Source organism: Chaetodon auriga, chromosome 16, assembly GCF_051107435.1.
Source record: "Chaetodon auriga isolate fChaAug3 chromosome 16, fChaAug3.hap1, whole genome shotgun sequence".
NCBI lineage: Eukaryota > Metazoa > Chordata > Actinopteri > Chaetodontiformes > Chaetodontidae > Chaetodon > Chaetodon auriga.
In genome coordinates, this window is record NC_135089.1 from 3,597,328 (window position 1) to 3,616,128 (window position 18,801).

The 18,801-nt window shown below is 43.8% G+C and overlaps 2 protein-coding genes across 5 annotated transcripts; one reads left to right on the forward strand and one right to left on the reverse strand.

The window, feature by feature from the left end:
* The first annotated feature begins 399 nt into the window (after positions 1–399).
* Positions 400–4,123, forward strand: LOC143334236 (perforin-1-like). Its single transcript, XM_076752915.1, has 5 exons — positions 400–455; positions 1,581–2,150; positions 2,300–2,438; positions 2,525–2,736; positions 2,879–4,123. The coding sequence occupies exons 2-5, from the start codon at positions 1,618–1,620 to the stop codon at positions 3,741–3,743; spliced, it is 1,749 nt and encodes a 582-aa protein (XP_076609030.1). The 5' UTR covers positions 400–455; positions 1,581–1,617; the 3' UTR covers positions 3,744–4,123.
* Positions 4,124–4,462: 339 nt separating this feature from the next.
* LOC143334422 (uncharacterized) lies at positions 4,463–17,970 on the reverse strand. 4 transcript variants are annotated; one of them, XM_076753221.1, is made up of 23 exons: positions 17,835–17,970; positions 16,621–16,668; positions 16,373–16,399; positions 15,922–15,975; positions 15,798–15,830; positions 15,570–15,644; positions 15,339–15,422; positions 14,747–14,776; positions 14,418–14,462; positions 9,628–9,690; positions 9,423–9,470; positions 9,278–9,331; positions 8,663–8,716; positions 8,337–8,369; positions 8,136–8,171; positions 7,636–7,680; positions 7,154–7,195; positions 6,910–6,969; positions 6,659–6,733; positions 6,292–6,324; positions 5,569–5,607; positions 5,036–5,092; positions 4,463–4,748 (listed from the first exon to the last, which is right to left on the reverse strand). In XM_076753221.1, the coding sequence occupies exons 1-23, from the start codon at positions 17,899–17,901 to the stop codon at positions 4,744–4,746; spliced, it is 1,107 nt and encodes a 368-aa protein (XP_076609336.1). In that variant the 5' UTR covers positions 17,902–17,970; the 3' UTR covers positions 4,463–4,743. The 4 variants fall into 4 exon arrangements, with proteins under 4 accessions (XP_076609336.1, XP_076609334.1, XP_076609337.1 ...); XM_076753219.1 differs by having other exon boundaries at positions 15,922–15,981; XM_076753222.1 differs by lacking the exon at positions 9,278–9,331 and having other exon boundaries at positions 15,922–15,981.
* Between the last annotated feature and the right edge of the window lie 831 nt (positions 17,971–18,801).

Consider the following 18,801-nt stretch of genomic DNA (forward strand, 5'->3'; position numbering starts at 1 on the left):
CGGTTGCTTGTGTATTTCATTTTCTTTGCTGCTTGCTAAAATGTTAGCCTAGCATTTCAGTTTCAGGTGCTTGGTAAGTTTGTGTCTGAAATAAAAAAGATCCTTCGTGTGACTGCTCTCCTGGTCTCACTGAGCAAGACCACAGCCCACCCCACTTCAGAGAAATGATAGGTTTGTGGTCTCTGGTTCATTGTTGACTGGAAAGCCAGCCTAACTTTCATGTTGTCACTATTTATTTGAATTTGTCTGCAGAAAACCAACTCCTCCCCCTCAGCGCTGAGGCTGCTCAGCATCAACGAAACCGTCAAACCAAATTGTTTTTCCCCCCCTGCCTCCACGACCACTGACACCTCACCTCCTCATCACCTCCTGTTCAGTTGCCTTTAATACGCAAAGCACTGATATTCAAGCCCACAGTCAGTTTGACAAAAGCAGCGTGAACAGGCAAGACGAAGGTGAGTCCACGGTGATGTGCTCATGTTGAAGTATTCTTTCACTTTATTTGAATATGCTGACCATCTGTGGGCTATTTAATCCAGCTTTATGAAGTGTGATCCAGCATAAACTGTTTGCTGCTGTATCAGTGAGTAATTCTACACTAAACTTTAGCCCTGTCACATTTCTGAGAGCTGCATTTTCATGATAGCAAACACTGATCTTTACACAGTATTTTAAAAATGACAATTGTTGGGAAAGACCTGCAGAAATGGCTAAAATGTTCCACAGTCTGGAGGGCATCAGTGAGAAATGTTGTATCACCTTTGGATTGTTAAGGATGTAGAATAAGGAAGAGTTTCTGACGAGTCCATTAAGTCAGAGTCAGGGTGAAGCAATCTGAGATACACACTAGTGCAAATCCATGCAGAGCTACAAAAGCAGTAAAAGATTCTTAAATCAGTTCTGTGTTTTATTGGTCTCTTCTTCGTACCAGTGAGCAGATTCATGACAAACTACAGGTGAGAAGACTGACTGACTCACAGAGAGAAACACTCTCCCGAATCCAAGATGACACAAAAGGTTTTAGTTTGGCATTAAAACCCTGATTCCCAAGAAGCGGGGACGCTGCGTAAAGCCTCAAACAGAATATGATCATTTGCTAGTTCTTTTTTGACAAATGCAATTTGTTTGCAAATAATTATATTCTGTTTTTATTCACATTTCACACAGCGTCCCAACTTCTTTGGAAGCAGGGCTGTAGATCTAACGTGGAAAATGATGCTATTAATGATGGCTGGTCAGATTTTACAGCGAGAGCTTTGCATCCCTGAGGTCTAACAAACGTGTTCAGTGCGTGTCCTCCCTCATAAAAGATTCGAAGAAGACCGTGGACTGTCAATTCATCTAAAAGTAAACCCAAGTGAGATCATAAAATGGGGTCTTGAAAAAGATCACAAGAGATTGTTCTGGTCAAAATTAATTATCACATTATTCAGTAAAGTCAGATCCAGGATGCCTCTTTTATTTATTAAAAGTGTATCACTGCATGTTTGAAGGACACAAACACATAACAGTAGACTAAAGAGGGTATTTACAACCAGTTATTAGAGGTGCACTAATAAAAGGCTTGTTTCTTTTTCAAGATAAAACATCCGTTTGCAGTCATCACCGAACAGCAACATGCTTCTGCTGAATATTTGCGTCCATGCTGCTCTCATGCTGTCCCTCCCTCAGTGGACGTATCAATCATGCACAGACGGGACACCCAGACAGTGCCTGGATGCAGAATTTGCTCCCGGTACCAATTTGGCCGGGGAAGGCTTCGACATCGTCAAAATGGAACGTAAGGGGGCCTTCGTGATCGACATGAATCAGTGGAAACGCAAGGACAAGTCTTGCACCCTGTGCAGCAACCCCTACCTGGAGAACAAAAAGCAGAAGCTCCCCCTGTCAGTGGTGGACTGGAGGCCAAACCAGTCCTGCAACACGAGAGTGGCCAGTAAACTCCACCGATCCAGTGAGTCTCTGGTCAGTTCCAGCACCTCGACTGTCGAAAACAACTGGGACGTCAATCTAGACGTTGATATGGGTCAGAAAGGCGCCTCTGTGATGCTGGCTGGCACCCATTCTAAACTGGCTGATTACTCCATGGAGAAAACCAAGAATGACAAGTTCAGCTTCACAAGCCACAGCATGTCCTGCGAGTACTACAGGTAAGAAGACGAGGACGGGGGTGAAACTTTTCTCCAAACACTCACCTACGTGCAAAAATAAATGCAACCAATAAATGAATGAAATTTAATGCAATACTGTTGTGGGACTGATTCATACTGGTCTGTCTTTCATTGTCGGTGTCTCACAGCTACCGAGTGTCTGTCACTCCAAAGTTGCACAAAGAATTTCGCAAAGCAGTGAAACAGCTCCCCAAAATCTACAGCCCCGAAAACAAGCAACGATTTTATAAACTGATTGACAACTTCGGCACCCATTACATCACCAAGGTGAACCCAGATGCTTTGACCAAAAATGAACATTATCAACAAATTCAAGCATTACTGAAATCATACAAGGTGTTCAATCATTGCAGGTGAAGTCGGGAGGAAGTGTTCAGTCTGTGACCAGCATCAGGCAGTGCCAGGCCAGCCTGCAGGGCCTCAGTGTGGAGGAGGTGGAGATGTGCCTGGAAGTTGAAGCGTCCGCCAGCGTCAAGGCGACAATTAAGACTCAATTTAAACACTGCAATAAGGACATTGAGAAGATGGAGAGTAAGACATCGTTCTCCAGCCTCTTCAACGACAGGTAAGGGACATTTTCTCATATATTTGGTCACATTTTCGATTTATTTGCAGGCTTTGAGTGAGCACACGCTTATAATGTTGCTATTTCTAGCAACAGAAAAGTCAAATTGGCTCATTTCTCTAAGCGACTCTCTCCTCTTCAGGTTCACAGAGATAAAGGGGGGTCACACCACAGAACCAGACCTTCTCTTCTCTGCCGACAAAGATCCATCGGCCTACAAGGAATGGCTGAACACGCTGCCACTGAATCCAGACATCGTCTCGTATTCCCTGGACTCACTCCATGAGTTGTTACCTACTGACAACCCCGTCAGGAAAAATCTGCGCTCGGCCATCAGCCATTACATCCTGGAGAAAGGCCTGTGGAAGAACTGCAGTGAGCGCTGTCAGGCCGGCATCAAGAGCGACTCGAGGGATCACTGCGTCTGCCAATGCCACAACGACCCGGCTGTAAACCACGACTGCTGCCCGACCCGTAAGGGCATGGCACGCGTCATCATAACTGTGCAGCGGGCCTCTGGTCTGTGGGGAGACCACACCACAGCCACGGATGGATACGTGAAGGTGTCCTTCAACGGGATGATGGTCCGGCGATCTCCTGTCATTCCAAACAACAACAACCCACACTGGGCCATGGTCGTCGACCTGGGCCCCCAGGATTTGTCCGCAGGCAGCAAAGTGAGATTTGAAGTGTGGGATGAGGACAACAAGTGGGACGATGACCTGCTGGGACAATGTGAGCGAGAACTGTCTGCTGGAGTGAAGGAAGATCTCTGTAACCTGCAGCACGGCAAGCTGTTCTACAAGTGGGAGGTGAAATGTGCTCCGAGTCTGAGCGGAGATTCATGCATGGACTACAAACCCTCACCCATGAGTCAAAGTCTGCAGAGGCTGTATGTGTCCCGCCATGCCCACCCTGTTCCAAAGGCCATCCTGTTAGAGATGGGTGTGTTTGTGGATGAAACCAGCTCACAGAGAAACCAGAGTCAACAGTCTGATGGCATATAACACTCATGTTTGCTTTTATTGAGGCCTATGTAGCAACATTTTAATGAGCTGTGCTGATTATTAAATGTCTCCTGAACAATAAATGATGAGAAATGTGTTCGGGAAGAATGTGTTGACAAAGCAGCCGCATCTCAGTTATGGAGAATAACTCCAATACTGACCTGGTCTTTCACAGGACAGCAAAGCAGATGCAGCAGATCATATAAAAGCTCTCACAGTTGTTAAAATGTTAGATTGAAACAATGCAGCTTTCATTTATAAACATATTTGTACCTTATTTTTTTACATACTTCTGCATTTACATATTCAAAAAGAAGAACATGTTTGCAGATTTTATGTATTGCACACTCGCTTTGTGGCATTTTCATCTATAAAAACATTTATAAGACAAACTCATGTATTTTAATCACATCACCATCTTGTGGATTTTTGTTTATCATTAATAAAACATAATATCTGACACGTTCTTTGGATTTGTTGTTTCATTTTATTACTGTTAGTTTTGATTTCAATGTTCATGTTCCATTTGTCTTACGCGGTGTTGCTTGAGCTGCGACAGGAAGTGGTAAAACTTCCTGTGCGCGGATGAGGCTTCACTGACACTGTTAAAGAGAACACTGTGTGCAGGTAAGCGTTATGTAAAATGTTTTCACTCAGAAGCTTCTATTCAGCATCATTTGACATATACTTTATTGGATTCAAGCAGTAAAGTCAACATTTCAAAATTTATTTTCGAACATAGAGATCACTCTCTTGCACTTAACGTCTATTTATGTTCACCACCATTTAGTTCAGTGTTGACAGAATAAGACTGGTGGGGCACTGCACGATTTGGACCAAAAAGACAAACAGACACGGATAACAAATGTCCACTTACAGAGACAGACAAGTAAAAGGAAAGATAGAACAGACAACACAAAGACACACAAAAAGCTTTAAAACACATTCCACTGAACAGGATGTGGAAATGATCCACTCGAAGAAGTCCAGGTCATTTGAATCAGCCTGGTTAAAGACAGAGACAGAGAGGACGGGTGGGGGACACACAAGGATAACGAGTCAGGAAATGATGAATTTGATTGCTTGGTGACAAACACAAGACTGCAACAGAAATGATGCAGTGTGAGTGAAATCACACAATGAACTACAAAGATGTCCGTCTTAACACGACTGTGTTTCTCCTCACCTTCAAATCTTTTAATCAGAATTGACTTTTGTGTCTAAGCTTGTTAGTTTAATGATGTTTTAACTGGACCTTCATGCATCAGCTCTGAATCTTCCTTCATTCTCACCTTTGTATCCATTTCCAAGGGCGCCGTTCACTCCACCGTATTTGCCAGCTTGCTCTCCTGTGAAAGGATGAACCGGTTCAAAGTTACAAAATGTATTAAAGGGAAACTGCAGAAGTAAGAAAATGAGGTTTGACAGCTTAGTTAAACATTGCAACAGCAACTCAGCCAACTCCTCGTGTGGCTTCACACCCTTCAGTGGAGACTAATCTGTAATTCATGTAGTTTAAGTGCATGTTCAGAGCATGTGAAAAGAACAGTTGTGAGGAAACAGTTAATCTTCCAGAAGTAGCTTCACCTTGATTGTTTTAGTCATGAAAAAATGTGTTTTCTTGAAGGAACATCAATATTTGGGCACATGCAAAACTGCAAGATAATCAAATGTGAAAGCTTTCCTGTAACACAGCAAAATGTGCAACACTCTGCGTGTGTCAACTTAATATTACGCAAGAAGACATGGCTAATAAGGTCAGCAGGAGCAGCAAAGTGAGCGCAAGTAGATCATCAGTGAGGAAGTCTGGGGGTTTCTTTCTTACCCAAAGCATCTTGAGTAGCTCCTAGCTGAGCCCCGTAACCTTATCAAACACAAGCAAAGACGTTCTTAAGACAGACCGGGACAAAAGACACAGGCTGCATTCACAGTGCTCAATATGGAATTATAGCTGAGATCTGACTTTTTGACCGTTCACATTATTTTTTAAATGTGGCCAATAGGATGAGGAGAAAGAGAGCCAGCGATCGTGACATGAATGACCTCATAGAACAGATTTCAGGATGTTCAGGGCCACTTTCAACTACATCTGCCATCACAAAACTCAGTCAGTTCGCATGAATCCCGATATGACTGTTCAGATTGAGGTCGCACTGCAAAAAATCAGACCTGTATTTCATTCAGGACCACATATATAAGTGGGCCAAATCAGACTGTCGTGAAAAGAGCAGATCTGGTCACATATGAGCAAATTTTGGGCCACTTGTGCCTGCAGTCTGACCGCAGCCAAATGCATTTATGTTTTTGGTGTTTTTGGACTTCAGGAGTAGCTGGAGAAATGTGCGCAGCTAAAGGGTATACTTAGAAATTAAAGTCTCAATTATGCAAGACATACAGATGCTAAAAATACTTATGACTGTCCTGCTCATGTAACCACCTCCGTGAATAGCGATGTGTCATAGTGCTGTGACAAAATACACACAGAGGTCTTGTGCATGATGTGAAAGGATGCATGTGTCTTTGAATGAGAGAATGCATGGACATTCACCTGTTTGCTGAGCTCCATATCCTGCACCAGCTCCTGAAACAACACAAAACATGCTTGAACACCAGATTTATGCACACAGACAACGCTCTGACACACCACAGAACCTCACACAGCTTTATCTCATGTCACAAGATATCTGCTGTCTGTCCCATAATGCAAAGACAGAAATTAGAAAGGAAGCATTTCGTGTTCGTGCATTCATGTGACTGATACCATGATAATTACTTCTGTCTTCTCATTACTATCTCTGACTGAGGGTTTCACCTTCAGTGGGACTTATCTGATTACACAGAAACAATCAAACAGTACTTTTTCCATCACACACAGTTTGTCACACCTTATAGTTCACACAGTCACTCATTCTCACCATATTTGTTGGCGGTTTTAGCGCCTTCAGCACCGAGGCCGAGCTGCTGAGCAGCATAAGGGTAGCCACCATCTCCTGAGGGGATGACAAGTGTTTAACTGTTCTGGTAGCTGTGATGTTGTGACCAGCAGGATGGTTGATTGTTGTGTAACAAAATATGATTTGCTGCTGGAGTTTATTTGGTTTTAATTGCTGAGGGCCTCAGACTGGGGTGTTGATTACAAGTTTCCAGATGTACCTTAAACTCTTACCTTCCAGTCCAGTAGGAATCACTGGAGAGTTACCATAAGGAACCTGAGCAGCTCCTCCACCTGCAGGAACAAAATCAGTTGGGCGAGCTGACGCATATTTCTTCTCTCTCTTCACCATTTCTCCTGCACAGGCTGTAAAGCAGCTCTGTTCTGTCCACTAGTTCAAGTCTGACTCTTGCATGGAAACCACAGAAGCCTGACTAATACTGTGACAGAAGGATGAGGTCATGTCAGCACAGCTCACCATATTTGCTACCAGTTGATTCCAGTCCTGCACCGAGTGCGCCTGAAAGACGACAAGAGGGGTTTCAGTGATATGCTTTAAACATCACGGAAAATGTATTTGCACAGACGTCCTATTGGTGCATTCGTGGAGGTTGTTTCCATCCTGCTTGTCTGTTGGTTTGAGAGGAACAGTAACAGATGTGACTGAAATGTGGTAGACAGATATAAACTGCTGCTGTTTGTTAGATAATCAGCTGACGTGTTGCTATGAGCAGACTTTAACCGTTACAGAGTCTGCAGCTTTGCATGCTGGAGGGCAAGTTTGTTCATATCATCTTCTCCACTCCAACTGTGTGCTCTGGATCGTGCAGCCTCGGTGGAGGCATTCACACTCTCAGCACCATCTAATATTTCCATGTGTTGGTGTATGTGAAACGCTGTATGGCAGCCAGAGGAACATAGAGTTTGATCTCTGCTGCTGCTCATCCTTAAATGTCTTACCATACGCCCCCTGGACCTGTCCGGCATAGCCTCCGGTCCCGAGGGCTAGAAGAATCAGAAAAACAAACATGCACGTCAAACACTGTTCATCCATGAACTGACTCACAAATTTCAATAAAACCGTGTGAAAAGCATCTACTGGAGCAGGAAGTCAGAAACCACCAGATTCAACTGGTCAGCTTCTATAAATAAGAGACAATAGCTACACCCAGTGGATAAAAGACCACACTGGTTGTTCAGAAGAGGAAGTGTGCTTCCTTGACGGCCTCTTATTTTCTGTCAAACGTTGCAGGTTAAAGCATCTACAGGTTAGTGCCATCACCTGTGATTGGTTTCAGAAGGTTATAACGCCTCGAAATTACCTTCACTCTTCCCTGCTTTGTTCTCAGCAACATCAGCTAACTCTGCAGGGTAACCAAGCCCTGAAACATAGTTCTAATTAGCATTATAATTATGTCTGTGACCTATGACTCCCTTCCTTTTCTTTGAATGGTACTCACCAGCTCCGTAACCGTCGCTGTAACCGTTCCCATAACCTGTTAAGAGAAGAGGCTGCGTGTTAAAACATTTAAAAGCCACATCTGCCTGCAGAAACTGAGTTCAAAGCTAATCTTTCCAAGTCAGTGCTGTATTTGACATTTCTGACTGCAGGCAGCACCAAAAGGAAAGGAAAAGGAGTCTTTGGCATGCATGTGAGATACCTGTAGACAAAGCTTTTGCACCAGCATCTCCACCTTGAGGGAGAACAGAATGAAGAAAGTCACTCGACACAAAGGATCAGCCTGTCTTAACTGAAAGTCATCACTGCTGTCAGCCTGTCAGCTTTGATGCACATTCCCTCTGACACCAAACAGAATGAAGAATGATCCTCGGCCATTGCGGGCAGACAATTTCACATTTCAAGGTTTAAGTTTTGGTGTTTAAATTCAAACCATCGTCTGTGTTGCCTTCTGTAACTCGCAGAGGACGCAGTTTATCTGGTGGAATTTGAATTTCTCGGCGCGTGTGCTGAAGAGTTTCCACTCACCAAAGCCGTTTCCTGCCGTCGCACCCAGGTATCCTGTTGCTCCATCACCATAGCCTGTGATAAAACATGTTGCGTGAGACACAAACTCTCACTACTTCTGCATTTCTTGAAATGTGAAACATGGAAAGCCACCACAAAATATACTTCAATGCATACAAAAAACAGGAAAAGGCAACCACAGGAGTACAATTCTGTGATGACCAGGATGCTTTGTGAGTAATACTTTGTTGTTGTTGTTGTTGTTGTTGCCTTCTACTTTTAAAAGCACTATCAATTATTCACCAGAAAGGACAGGAAGATGCTGGAGCAGCCTCTCCTGTGACCTCTAAAGAGAGGTGAAGAGGAACTCAGATCATTTCCACAGAGACTCGAACGGTTGCTTTTCAAGGCAAAGGCGGAGTAACAGCTGATTCTCTGCTGTGCCACAAATGATCTGTGCATCCTCAGCGCTGAACATTAACCTTCAGGTTTCTCTTCAGGCTCTTTCAGACATGCTTCTACATGTGCATAGGGTCAGTAAGTTTGCGGGGGTTAAAAATCAAAAATCTGGGTACAAACTGAGACTGAAAAGGCTGCAGAAAGGAGACAGATAGTACGATTATTCCACAGCCTCACCATTTGACATCCCTGCAACACCTTGAGGATACCCACCCTGTCCCAGAGCAGCAGCTGAGATGTGTTTTACAGAGAGAGAGAGTTAGGAGTTAAGACATGGTCCAAAAGGAAGAAAAACAAGAGCATTAATCTTAAATTAAAATACCTCCAAGTTTGCCAGCTGCACCACCCAGGTATGCCCCCTGCCCCAAACCTGCAAGCAGGAGGTGGGAATCCTTCACCACAGGTAGTGTAAATCTACATCAGCATCTTCAGAAAGAACTGTTTGTTCTGAACTGTTTGTTCTGAACTGTTTGCTCTGAACTGTTTGTTCTGAACTCCTCGTGCTAAGTGTCAGTGCCCAGCGTTACCTGCTCCGTAGCCCCCAGCGCCCAGGCTCGCTCCCAGGTAGTTTCCTGGTCCACCAATGTAACCTGTGGAGGAAGTTAACACAAGCTCAGCTCAAATCACCTGTAACCACCTGTGCGGCACTTTGATGTAGGGCATCATGCAATTCAAATTTCTCCACAATAAAGGCTAATATTATCCAATATAATACAATCTACTGTGGCCTAGAGAGGGACATGAGCTCCCATTGTTTTATCATACACCAGAGTCAACATTTCTGGAGAAAACATGAGTAAAGATCGCTCAGCACTGCTTCTGGTTGGAAGTTTTAAACACATGATAAAACTGGGACATAAACATCCAGCCTCGTTCAGTTATTTCCATACACAGAAGATACTGTCAACAGTTCCTGTTAACAGACTGCTTGACATGTGCAGCTGACAGTGGAACACACACACAAGATTTCAACACCTTCTCCAGGGTCGGGTGGTTTTTAGCACCGTCTTCACTGACCACTGACTCTCCTGGACTGAATCCTAAAAACCGGACACCAGATGCTGCATCAGTCAACATCTCTTTGTAATTTCTACTTTGTTTCTCCTGGTTTTATACATTTGTCTTTCTTTGTCTCTTTTATGTCTTTTCTTTCTTTCCCTTGTCATTTGCTTGCCTCAGACGACCTGAAACATGCTACATGCATCATAAGTTAAAGACATTGCAGACGTCGTGCACCCATTAAAATGTAGTATACTGTCAGCATGATTTTTTATTGGAGCATTATCTAGAGTGCAGACTTCTGTTGATTTATTCACTTGTACTTCTGTCTAGCACTTGGTATTTATCATGTTTGCATGTTTGTGAAAGACACTCAATGAGATGCAGAGATATTATTGGAGGTATAAGGCTTCACCAGTGCTCACAGCAGCAGGACCGCTTTCCAGAAACAGGTAGGTACCTGTTCTACCTGTAGACACAGCTTAACATGAATAAACAGGGTGATGTGAAGATAAAGAGATTAACCAACACTGACTCTAAGAACTCTGATCTGAACCTCTCTACATCAGTGACTTGACACTGGGGCTCTGAGCTCTTGAAGGAGGATTTATAACAACAGAAGACTTTCCTTATTTTAGAAACTCCTTTCCTATTAGGACAAGGGTCCAACTGCATACAATACAAAAAATAAATGGCACGGAAGAGTGAGATATAAACTTCGTTCAACAGAGATCACGAAAATAAACACTACTTCTGACTCTCAAAGTCTGACAACGAGAAGCCGCACAGATCAAGCATACAAATCTCACAACATTAAAAGAAAATGCTGCACCTCGTGCTTTTGCTTTATTGGGAGCAGTGAGACTCAGCCGCACGATCTACGGTCGGTAAAGTGTTTATTCTCAGTCGGTTTGTTACTTCAAGCCACACAGAGAGATTTCCTGAGAGAGGTAGCAGGTGCCTGACGCTGCTGTTAGCAGCTGAGGGCCCTGACACACCTGGACCGTAACACAGAGACCAAAATGATTCAATAATAATCTATTTCACATCCCAATTCAGGAAGATTTTATGAAAAAGTGTTGTTATATACACATTAGGACATGCAGGTGACAGTTTAGTGTTGGCTTCCTGTCCATTCGGAGTGATATCCCCTGGATGACGGCCTAAACAAAGCTGATCATCACTCTCATAAAGTCTGTCAGAAGCTTCAATCTCACAGTGACTACAGTTTGAACTGCTGCGCTTCTCCATCCACGCCAAGGTGAAATTATACAAGGACACTGCTCAGCAGGCCAAGCAATACACATACAGGCTAATGGATTTACTAAATATAGAACCACTGGTCACTCCAGCTGCTGGCTCATTATCTAGAGACCACAGCAGCTATCATAAGGCAGCATGAGCACTGTACGTGCTTATTAGCATATTTCCTGAAGAGCCTGAGCCTGGAACAGTAATCAGCCACGTGTCACTGATCACAATTTACAAACTCTTCAAAACACAAAGATGAGCCTTATGTTGTGTTGCTCATAATTTATCAGATAATAAGCTATTCAGATATTGACCGCATTTTCAAAAACCATCAAATGTTAAAATTGATAAATAAAAAATCACTAATAAGTTCAATCAGTGCAGCTTCGCAGAGCAAACAATGGCCTTGTTTCTATGTTTCGTGGATGCTGACACTCTATGATCATGTCCAGATGAACATCCAGGTAATGCACCTCAAGCCAGAAGAGGAAACTCAACATTTTTGATAACTCCTAAAATTAAGTGTATTTCACTGCTAGAAAGAGGAATTCAGGAGGAAACCACAGTGTGGATCTCAGGGATTGTGATCTTGCTCTTACTTGTTGCCTGGGGGTTCCTCCCAGTTTGTCCTGGGATTCTGAGATCTTTAGATTTTGTCACTTCACGCTCAGCATGGGAAAGGTGTTTCGCTTCCTGACCATCAGCAGTAAAGCCTGTGCCTTCCTGCCCTTCTACTGAGGCGACGCCTAATCTCTGGATCCCACTTGCACCCGGAATCACGGGTCCATGGCGCCTCCCTCCTTGAACTTGAAGATTTAGAGAACCACGATTACGGTTTTCTACAGAAACGGTCCCACGGATTCTGGGCACATTTGTGTGTTTCGCCTCAAGCTGAGGGTCTTTGATGTGATGCCCACCTGCTGCAGCAGATTGACAGTTTCTGGCTCGCTGTGGAAGAGAGAATATAATGCGTCTGCCATCTTGAGTTTGTGAGAGAGGCAGTGGATAGGTTCCCTCTCCTCGTGCTTGTGGAGTTGCACGTCCAAGATGTTTGGGCTCTTCACCAACATGAGGCTGGGGCCCCAGACTTTGACTCCTCTGTGTTTCTGAATCCAAAAGCTCATGCTGATTGATTTCCAATAGATCTGACAGATCACGACTGGATCCACAGTTCTGGATCCGCTGACTTCGCTGGCTAGATGAGTCTCTCGCCCTCTGTGTCTGAGAAGAAGCAGAACCCAGACTTCTGATTTTGTCTTTATCAAGAGGTAGTTGCTGTCTCACACCTGAAGTGGCCAATGTGGCTCCATGGTTTGCTGCTCCTCTTCTTTCTGGGACCAGAGGATCATGACTTTCTCCTCCTTGTGCTTGTGAAACAGCCAGGCTTTTACATCGTTTATCAAGGGGTGTCATAGGTCCAAGACTTGATGACTTAACTTCGGGATCAAGGGTTTTGATCTGTCCTCCAGGTGGCAGTCCAGCAGGTCTGAAGCCAACTTCTGTCTGTGATTCAGGAGCAGTGGCACCAGGTGTACTGGTTCTCCTCATGCTGGACATTTCAGCTCCAAGAGTTCTGTCTCTTTTTCCATACCACAGCCCGAGCCCTCCGCTCTTTCCTCTCCTCAGATCCTGAACATCTTGGCCCAGACTGGCCATCTCAGGTCCACCCAAATCTGCTGTAGACACACCTGGCAGAGAAATATCATCATGCATTCACGACGTCTTGGTGGCTCAAAGACAACAGCTCTTCTTTGAGGTCAACAGCACACAGTAGGGGCCAGTGGCAAAATATTTAGGTGCTTCAGTTGATGTGTGTATCAGAGCATTCAATGCAATATGACACACCATCAACAGAGTAATCGCAGCTCAAATGGAGGTAATTCAAGACCCAATGGAGACAAGACAAAATCCATTATGGTCTGAAATGACTCTTGCTCCAAAGGTCGGAGTCATCACCGTAATAAGGAAGTGAGACAACGAAGAGACAACACACAACTGAACACACACTGTGGAAGGACACACATAGTCCTTCTCTTTGACTACGTGACATCACAGCAAATTGTTGCCATCCCAAACTGTTGAAATGCCATAAAAAGCACCATAAGACAACACCTGACTCAGACGGCATTAGCGTGGGACAAAGACACGATGAGACATGAAAGCTGGGATCTACAGGACAGAGCCAAAGGTTTAAAGGTGACACATATCTGCCAGTAGGTAGAAATAATTCAACAGACTTAAAAGAGTTCATGGTTCACAGTAACCTGATGTAGCCCAAAAAACAAATACTTTGTTTCTGTGTGTGACTTATTGTTTTTGAGCTCAAATAAATTCCACATAACATTCTGCAAAACGTGATAACGAGCTTAAACACAGCTTTCACAATTGTCAGAGTAACACCTTCATGTTACTATAATCAAGTTGTTCATGTGTATTTAGCTTGCAGAACCTTCCAGCTCTTACAAAGCACAGCATTAAGTGCTCCGCACCCATCAGCTCTCATTAACTCTGATGAACTCTCAGACTGACGGCGTGGTAATGAGAGCCGGACAACTCGTGCAACACAGACGAAACCCTGACGCAGTCAAACATCAGCGCGTGAGCATCCGCTGTGCACGCAAGATGAAAAAAAGAAGAGCTGATGATAATATTACAGTGGACAGCTGTGATTTCATGCAAACAAAAGCAGGCGTGACCTCAGTAAGAAGACGGACAAACACAACACAAAGACAGACAGACTAGCAAAGACCACTGGTTACTGTGGCGGAGCTTTTCCCAGGTTTCCTCAGCCCGTCATGGATTTCACTCAGCATGCTAACTGACACCCAGGCCGCCTCTATGGCCAAACAGACATGCAACCATCAGGCTTGTTTTCCAAGATGAGCATCTCTGCAACGGTGGATCAGTTCAGCAGAACAGGACAAATCTTTACATTAAACATGCTGGACATTGTTTAAAAAGACCTTTGATATCCCTTTAAAACTGATCCATGACTGACAGCATAAGTGTGTGTTTGCTGAATGGAAGAAGTAATGGCTTCCAAGGTAAGACCTGATGCATCGCTTACCTGGTCGGGCTCCAGGATAACCGATGCCAGCTAAAGCCCCATATCCTGGCCAGAAAACAAAAAGCCAAGTTCAGAGGACGAAGAGCAAATCTGTAAATCTGACATGTACTCTGATCACATCGCGAGGGCCCTGGGTTTTTCACATAATTTATGTGCTGAGCTGAAATCTGCTCCATGTATCACGTTCACAGAGAATGACAGAGGGCCACTTAGCTGAGATTTATCCAACAAACAAACAGAGGGCTTACAGGCTGTGTAATTCACTGTGCATACTCTCATCTGGGCAAACAATGTAAGGAAATCACGGAACAAAGCATGTAATTACTCACCAGGCAGAGCGCCATGACCACCACCATAAACTGGAAAGTCACAAAAACACAGTTAATTTTTATTTACAAAGGTTTTTACGGCCTCTGTGAGATTTGTCTTCATCTTCGTCTTTGTTCCTAAGACATCAGACAGACTGCTTCTTGACAGTAAAGTGCCTCAGTGTAAAGCCAGTGACAAATTCCAATAAACACTTGTCAGGTTTGAACAGTGATGACAAAGACACAAGCAGAAAATCGTGTGTTCATGTACGACCCTGCTGCTTACAGCCCACAGACCTTAAATACCACCCAGGTCATTACAGCATGCAGGCTTTTACCTGTCAATGAAAAGTTCCTCATCAAGCTCGCGCTGTCTTCTATAAAGGTATTCAATAGGTCTGGCTGCTGCTAATGGTCGCTAATGGCTGCCTTTGCACAATTTCTATTCATGCACAGTAAACTGTTTGACTGGCTTGCTGTCCTGCTGTGGTTTTTTATTTTTGCTTTTAAGGATCCAACTCCCACCAACAGACACTGGGCTTCACCTCAGTCATCAGTATCCATAGAAAACATCAACTGGAATACGACATATTCCTTTATATGTCGGTCTTACCACGTTTTCCTCCCTGGCCCAGACCCAGTCCGAGTCCGTTTGTGAGTCCAGCCCCCACACCCATTCCTGGGCCCAGACTGGCACCTGCAACCACAAGGACCGTACTCAGTCAAGATGTGTGTTATCATAATAAACGTGTTTTGATCTACATGAAGCGAATCAGTCATCGATGAGAGAAGTCAAGAGAAGACCAAGCGAGCAGGCTCGTGGTGAGTGCTTGTATTGATGTACCGTAGGCTCCCTGGGCTCCGTATCCCCCGGGCTTCAGGCCTGCTCTGCCTCCCAACCCGAGCGCTCTGTAACCTCCTGTGAAAACACAGAACACGCTCACATGGAGCAGCTGAGTCTGAAGTAAGTGTCATCGTTCAGACTTTAGATGCTCAGATTGTTTCTCTGCATCAGGACTGAAAATCTCTTAATTCATGAAAGCATTTCTATTTTTTCCTTAAGATAACTCACCAGCACCAAGCTGAGTCCCTGGATAGCGTCCAACTAAGATTAAAACAAAAAGCAAGAAATACAAACGTGACTCATCTGAGGTGAAACGCTGTGTGTAGAAAACGAAACAGGAAGTTTAACGTACTTCCAGTCTTCATGGCTTTGCTGCCATATCGGCTCCCCAGTGCTCCAAGGGCGCCTGTAACTGGGAAAAAGTAGAAGAGGACACAGTTGATGGTTTTATTAGACCATTTCATTCACCAATATGTCTGACACATCTGTAAATGCCACAGAACCCAGTTGCCTACAGTACATCTGTGTTTGATGGAGTGCACTCCACACACGCTGTGAGTTTGATGTTACATATTAAAGCAGTACATGTTACCTTACATGTGGACATGTAGCTACTTTCTTTGCTCTTCTGACTTATCTGCAAATCTAATATTTGCACAGCTAATAATGCAAATGACTGCATCCACAAACATAAATCAGCCCGTGGAAGGCTAATCCAGTGCCATCATTTCTTTAATCACTCATGTTTGCAGTTCAGTGACCCATTTGGTGGAAAGTTCATGCACGCTAAGAAAAGTACTCACCGCCAGGTTTTACTCCAATGCCAACACCTGACGACCAGACAAGGAGAGACAGACAAGTTTCACATTTGAGGAAAATATTTTCTTACTGGTGTTTCCAGCAGTTAATAATACGGAATCCAAAACAGGCCTTCAGACTTGACTCGCTACCAAACAGCAGCCTGCTGATCCTGGTCATGAAGGGGTAAACTGCTAACCTTCAGTTTTCAAAGTCTTTTAAATACACATGCTTAAAGAAGTTAAAAACACACCTCTGGCTGGCAGCACTCTCCCCCAGGATACACTTTGAGGTTTAACCCCTGAAAAATTGAGCATGAAATGATATTGAACCATTGGTGACAATTTGTTGTCTGAATTTATCAAAAGGACCAAAGATTGTTCCAAACAGCTCGTGCATGTAATGAGGCAACACAGTGTAAATGTGCACAAAACTGAACTTCTCTGGGAAACAACTGACACACGCTACAGACATTTTTATAGATTCCTGTTTGTTAGCTGAATGGTTTTCTATATAACTGACACTTAATGACGTTTAATATACTCCACAGAAAGGTACATATGTCTTTAGATATATAGGTGACTGTCAGTTATCTTTAAATAGTATTTAATGAATCCTGAAAGTGGACTGGCCCACAGGAGCAGAGAGGAACAGACGCCCACTGATGGAAACAGAGCAGACGAAGCGAAGCGACTGTGTGGAGCCTCTTGGTTCGTCTCACGATAGGTTGTCAGATTTTACTTGTCACTGCCACCTTTTCATCGCGTCCTTTGATTCAAAGAAATCAGATAATAGAAACCGCGGCGACTTGGCGGCGTCACTGACGGTGGAGCCCACGGAGTCCAGAGGCTTTTTCTCCTCGGTCTCACACACGTGATATTTAACAGCTAAGTGAGAGTGTGTCAGTGGAGATGCTGAAGCACCGGATCATTCAAGGTCAAACATTTAAGCTCTCTGATGAGGTGAGTTTGACACTTAAAACGACAACTTATCAGGACAATGAATATACAAATACTGATTGTATGAAAACAGCTGTGGCAATGAAATTATTATAAAAAAAGAAAAGAAAAAACAGACTGTGTTCCACATTTTCAATAAAGTCAAAAGTGTCTTTTTCAAATTTCAACAAATATTTCTATTATCTTTTTTAACCTGACACGAAGCTAAGTATTATTACACAAAGTATCTATGATGATCTAAAGACTCAATCAATCAGTCAATCAGATTCTGTAAATCTGATCATTTTAAGTTATTAAATATAATATTTGTATTAATTAGCATGACATGCCAGTAGAGCACAGAAACAAAAATGATCCTGATCACTGACATGATGTTCAACACAAGCTGAAAAATGACCAAATCTATTTAAAAAATAACCAAGTTGGACAATATTTAATAAAACAAACTGCGACTTTAGTTTTCAACCAGTGTTCTGTCTTTGCTCCTGTAATCCCGTGTTTTTCTTACCGCCTTGCAGAGTTTGCTGAGCCAACCAGAGAACCAGCGAAGTCTGCAGCAGAGCTGGAACCAGCATGATGGAGGAGAGCGAGGACAAGAACCTGAGCAGCGCCGATAGAGAGCAGACAGACCAACTGACGGGCGGATGAACGGGTGGATGGATACTCAAAGCACGACTGGCCCTCATGTCTTATATACAGAATCCTCTTCGATACACTCCCACCGCCCAGTCCTGCCCTCTGCACACACACACACACACACACACACACACACACACACACACACACACACACACACACACACACACACACACACACTGGTCTGACTGAGGCCCATTTTGGTCCATTTCCATTAGCTGAGAATACACACACACACACACATAAACACACACATGGGAAGTGAGATTTTGTATTTTCTCCTGCTCCTGGAAATTCACACCCTCTGTCCACCATCTCCGTGCAGATGAACGAGATGTGAAAGAGGCAGATTGTGTTTGAACTAACGGTTTGTCGTAGTGTCATTCACATTTTTCTGACAGTCAGAAACGTACTGTGTGACCATCCTGGTCCCTCTCTGACCGTTCTAATCAGATATATTACTCCGGCAGATAGTAGAGCAGGAAATAGAGGACAAAACAACAAAGGAGATTAATTCACAAATCTCTTCAGAAGACAAACAGCCAGAAAGGATTATTTTCTGTGTGAAGACGGCGTTAAAGAGCAAACACCCAGAGTGTCTGTCTGACTTTTCTGCCACTTCCTGCACACAAGGAGTCAAGGATTCAGGGGTTTATTTGTCACAAACATGAGTCATACTTGTGGTGAAATGCAGTAAGGTGTGCTTCAAATGCTGCGCCGAACGACTGATAAGGACTGTAAAAATGAAGTGGGTAAAGCTACGTCACAAGGATGTAAAAATATGCAGTGTGCAGGGCAGAGCAAAGGGCGCATCCTGCTGGTGTGAGGACACAAGCTTT

Coding starts and splice junctions, on each gene's coding strand:
- LOC143334236 (XM_076752915.1), top strand. CDS start 1,618: ATGCTTCTGCTGAATATTTGCGTCCATGCTGCTCTCATGCTGTCCCTC. Junction 2,439..2,524: donor GCACCCATTACATCACCAAG/GTGAACCCAGAT, acceptor CAATCATTGCAG/GTGAAGTCGGGAGGAAGTGT. Junction 2,737..2,878: donor TCCAGCCTCTTCAACGACAG/GTAAGGGACATT, acceptor TCTCCTCTTCAG/GTTCACAGAGATAAAGGGGG.
- LOC143334422 (XM_076753219.1), bottom strand. CDS start 17,901: ATGCTGGTTCCAGCTCTGCTGCAGACTTCGCTGGTTCTCTGGTTGGCT. Junction 16,669..17,834: donor TCAGCAAACTCTGCAAGGCG/GTAAGAAAAACA, acceptor TCAATTTTTCAG/GGGTTAAACCTCAAAGTGTA. Junction 15,982..16,372: donor CATTGGAGTAAAACCTGGCG/GTGAGTACTTTT, acceptor ACTTTTTCCCAG/TTACAGGCGCCCTTGGAGCA.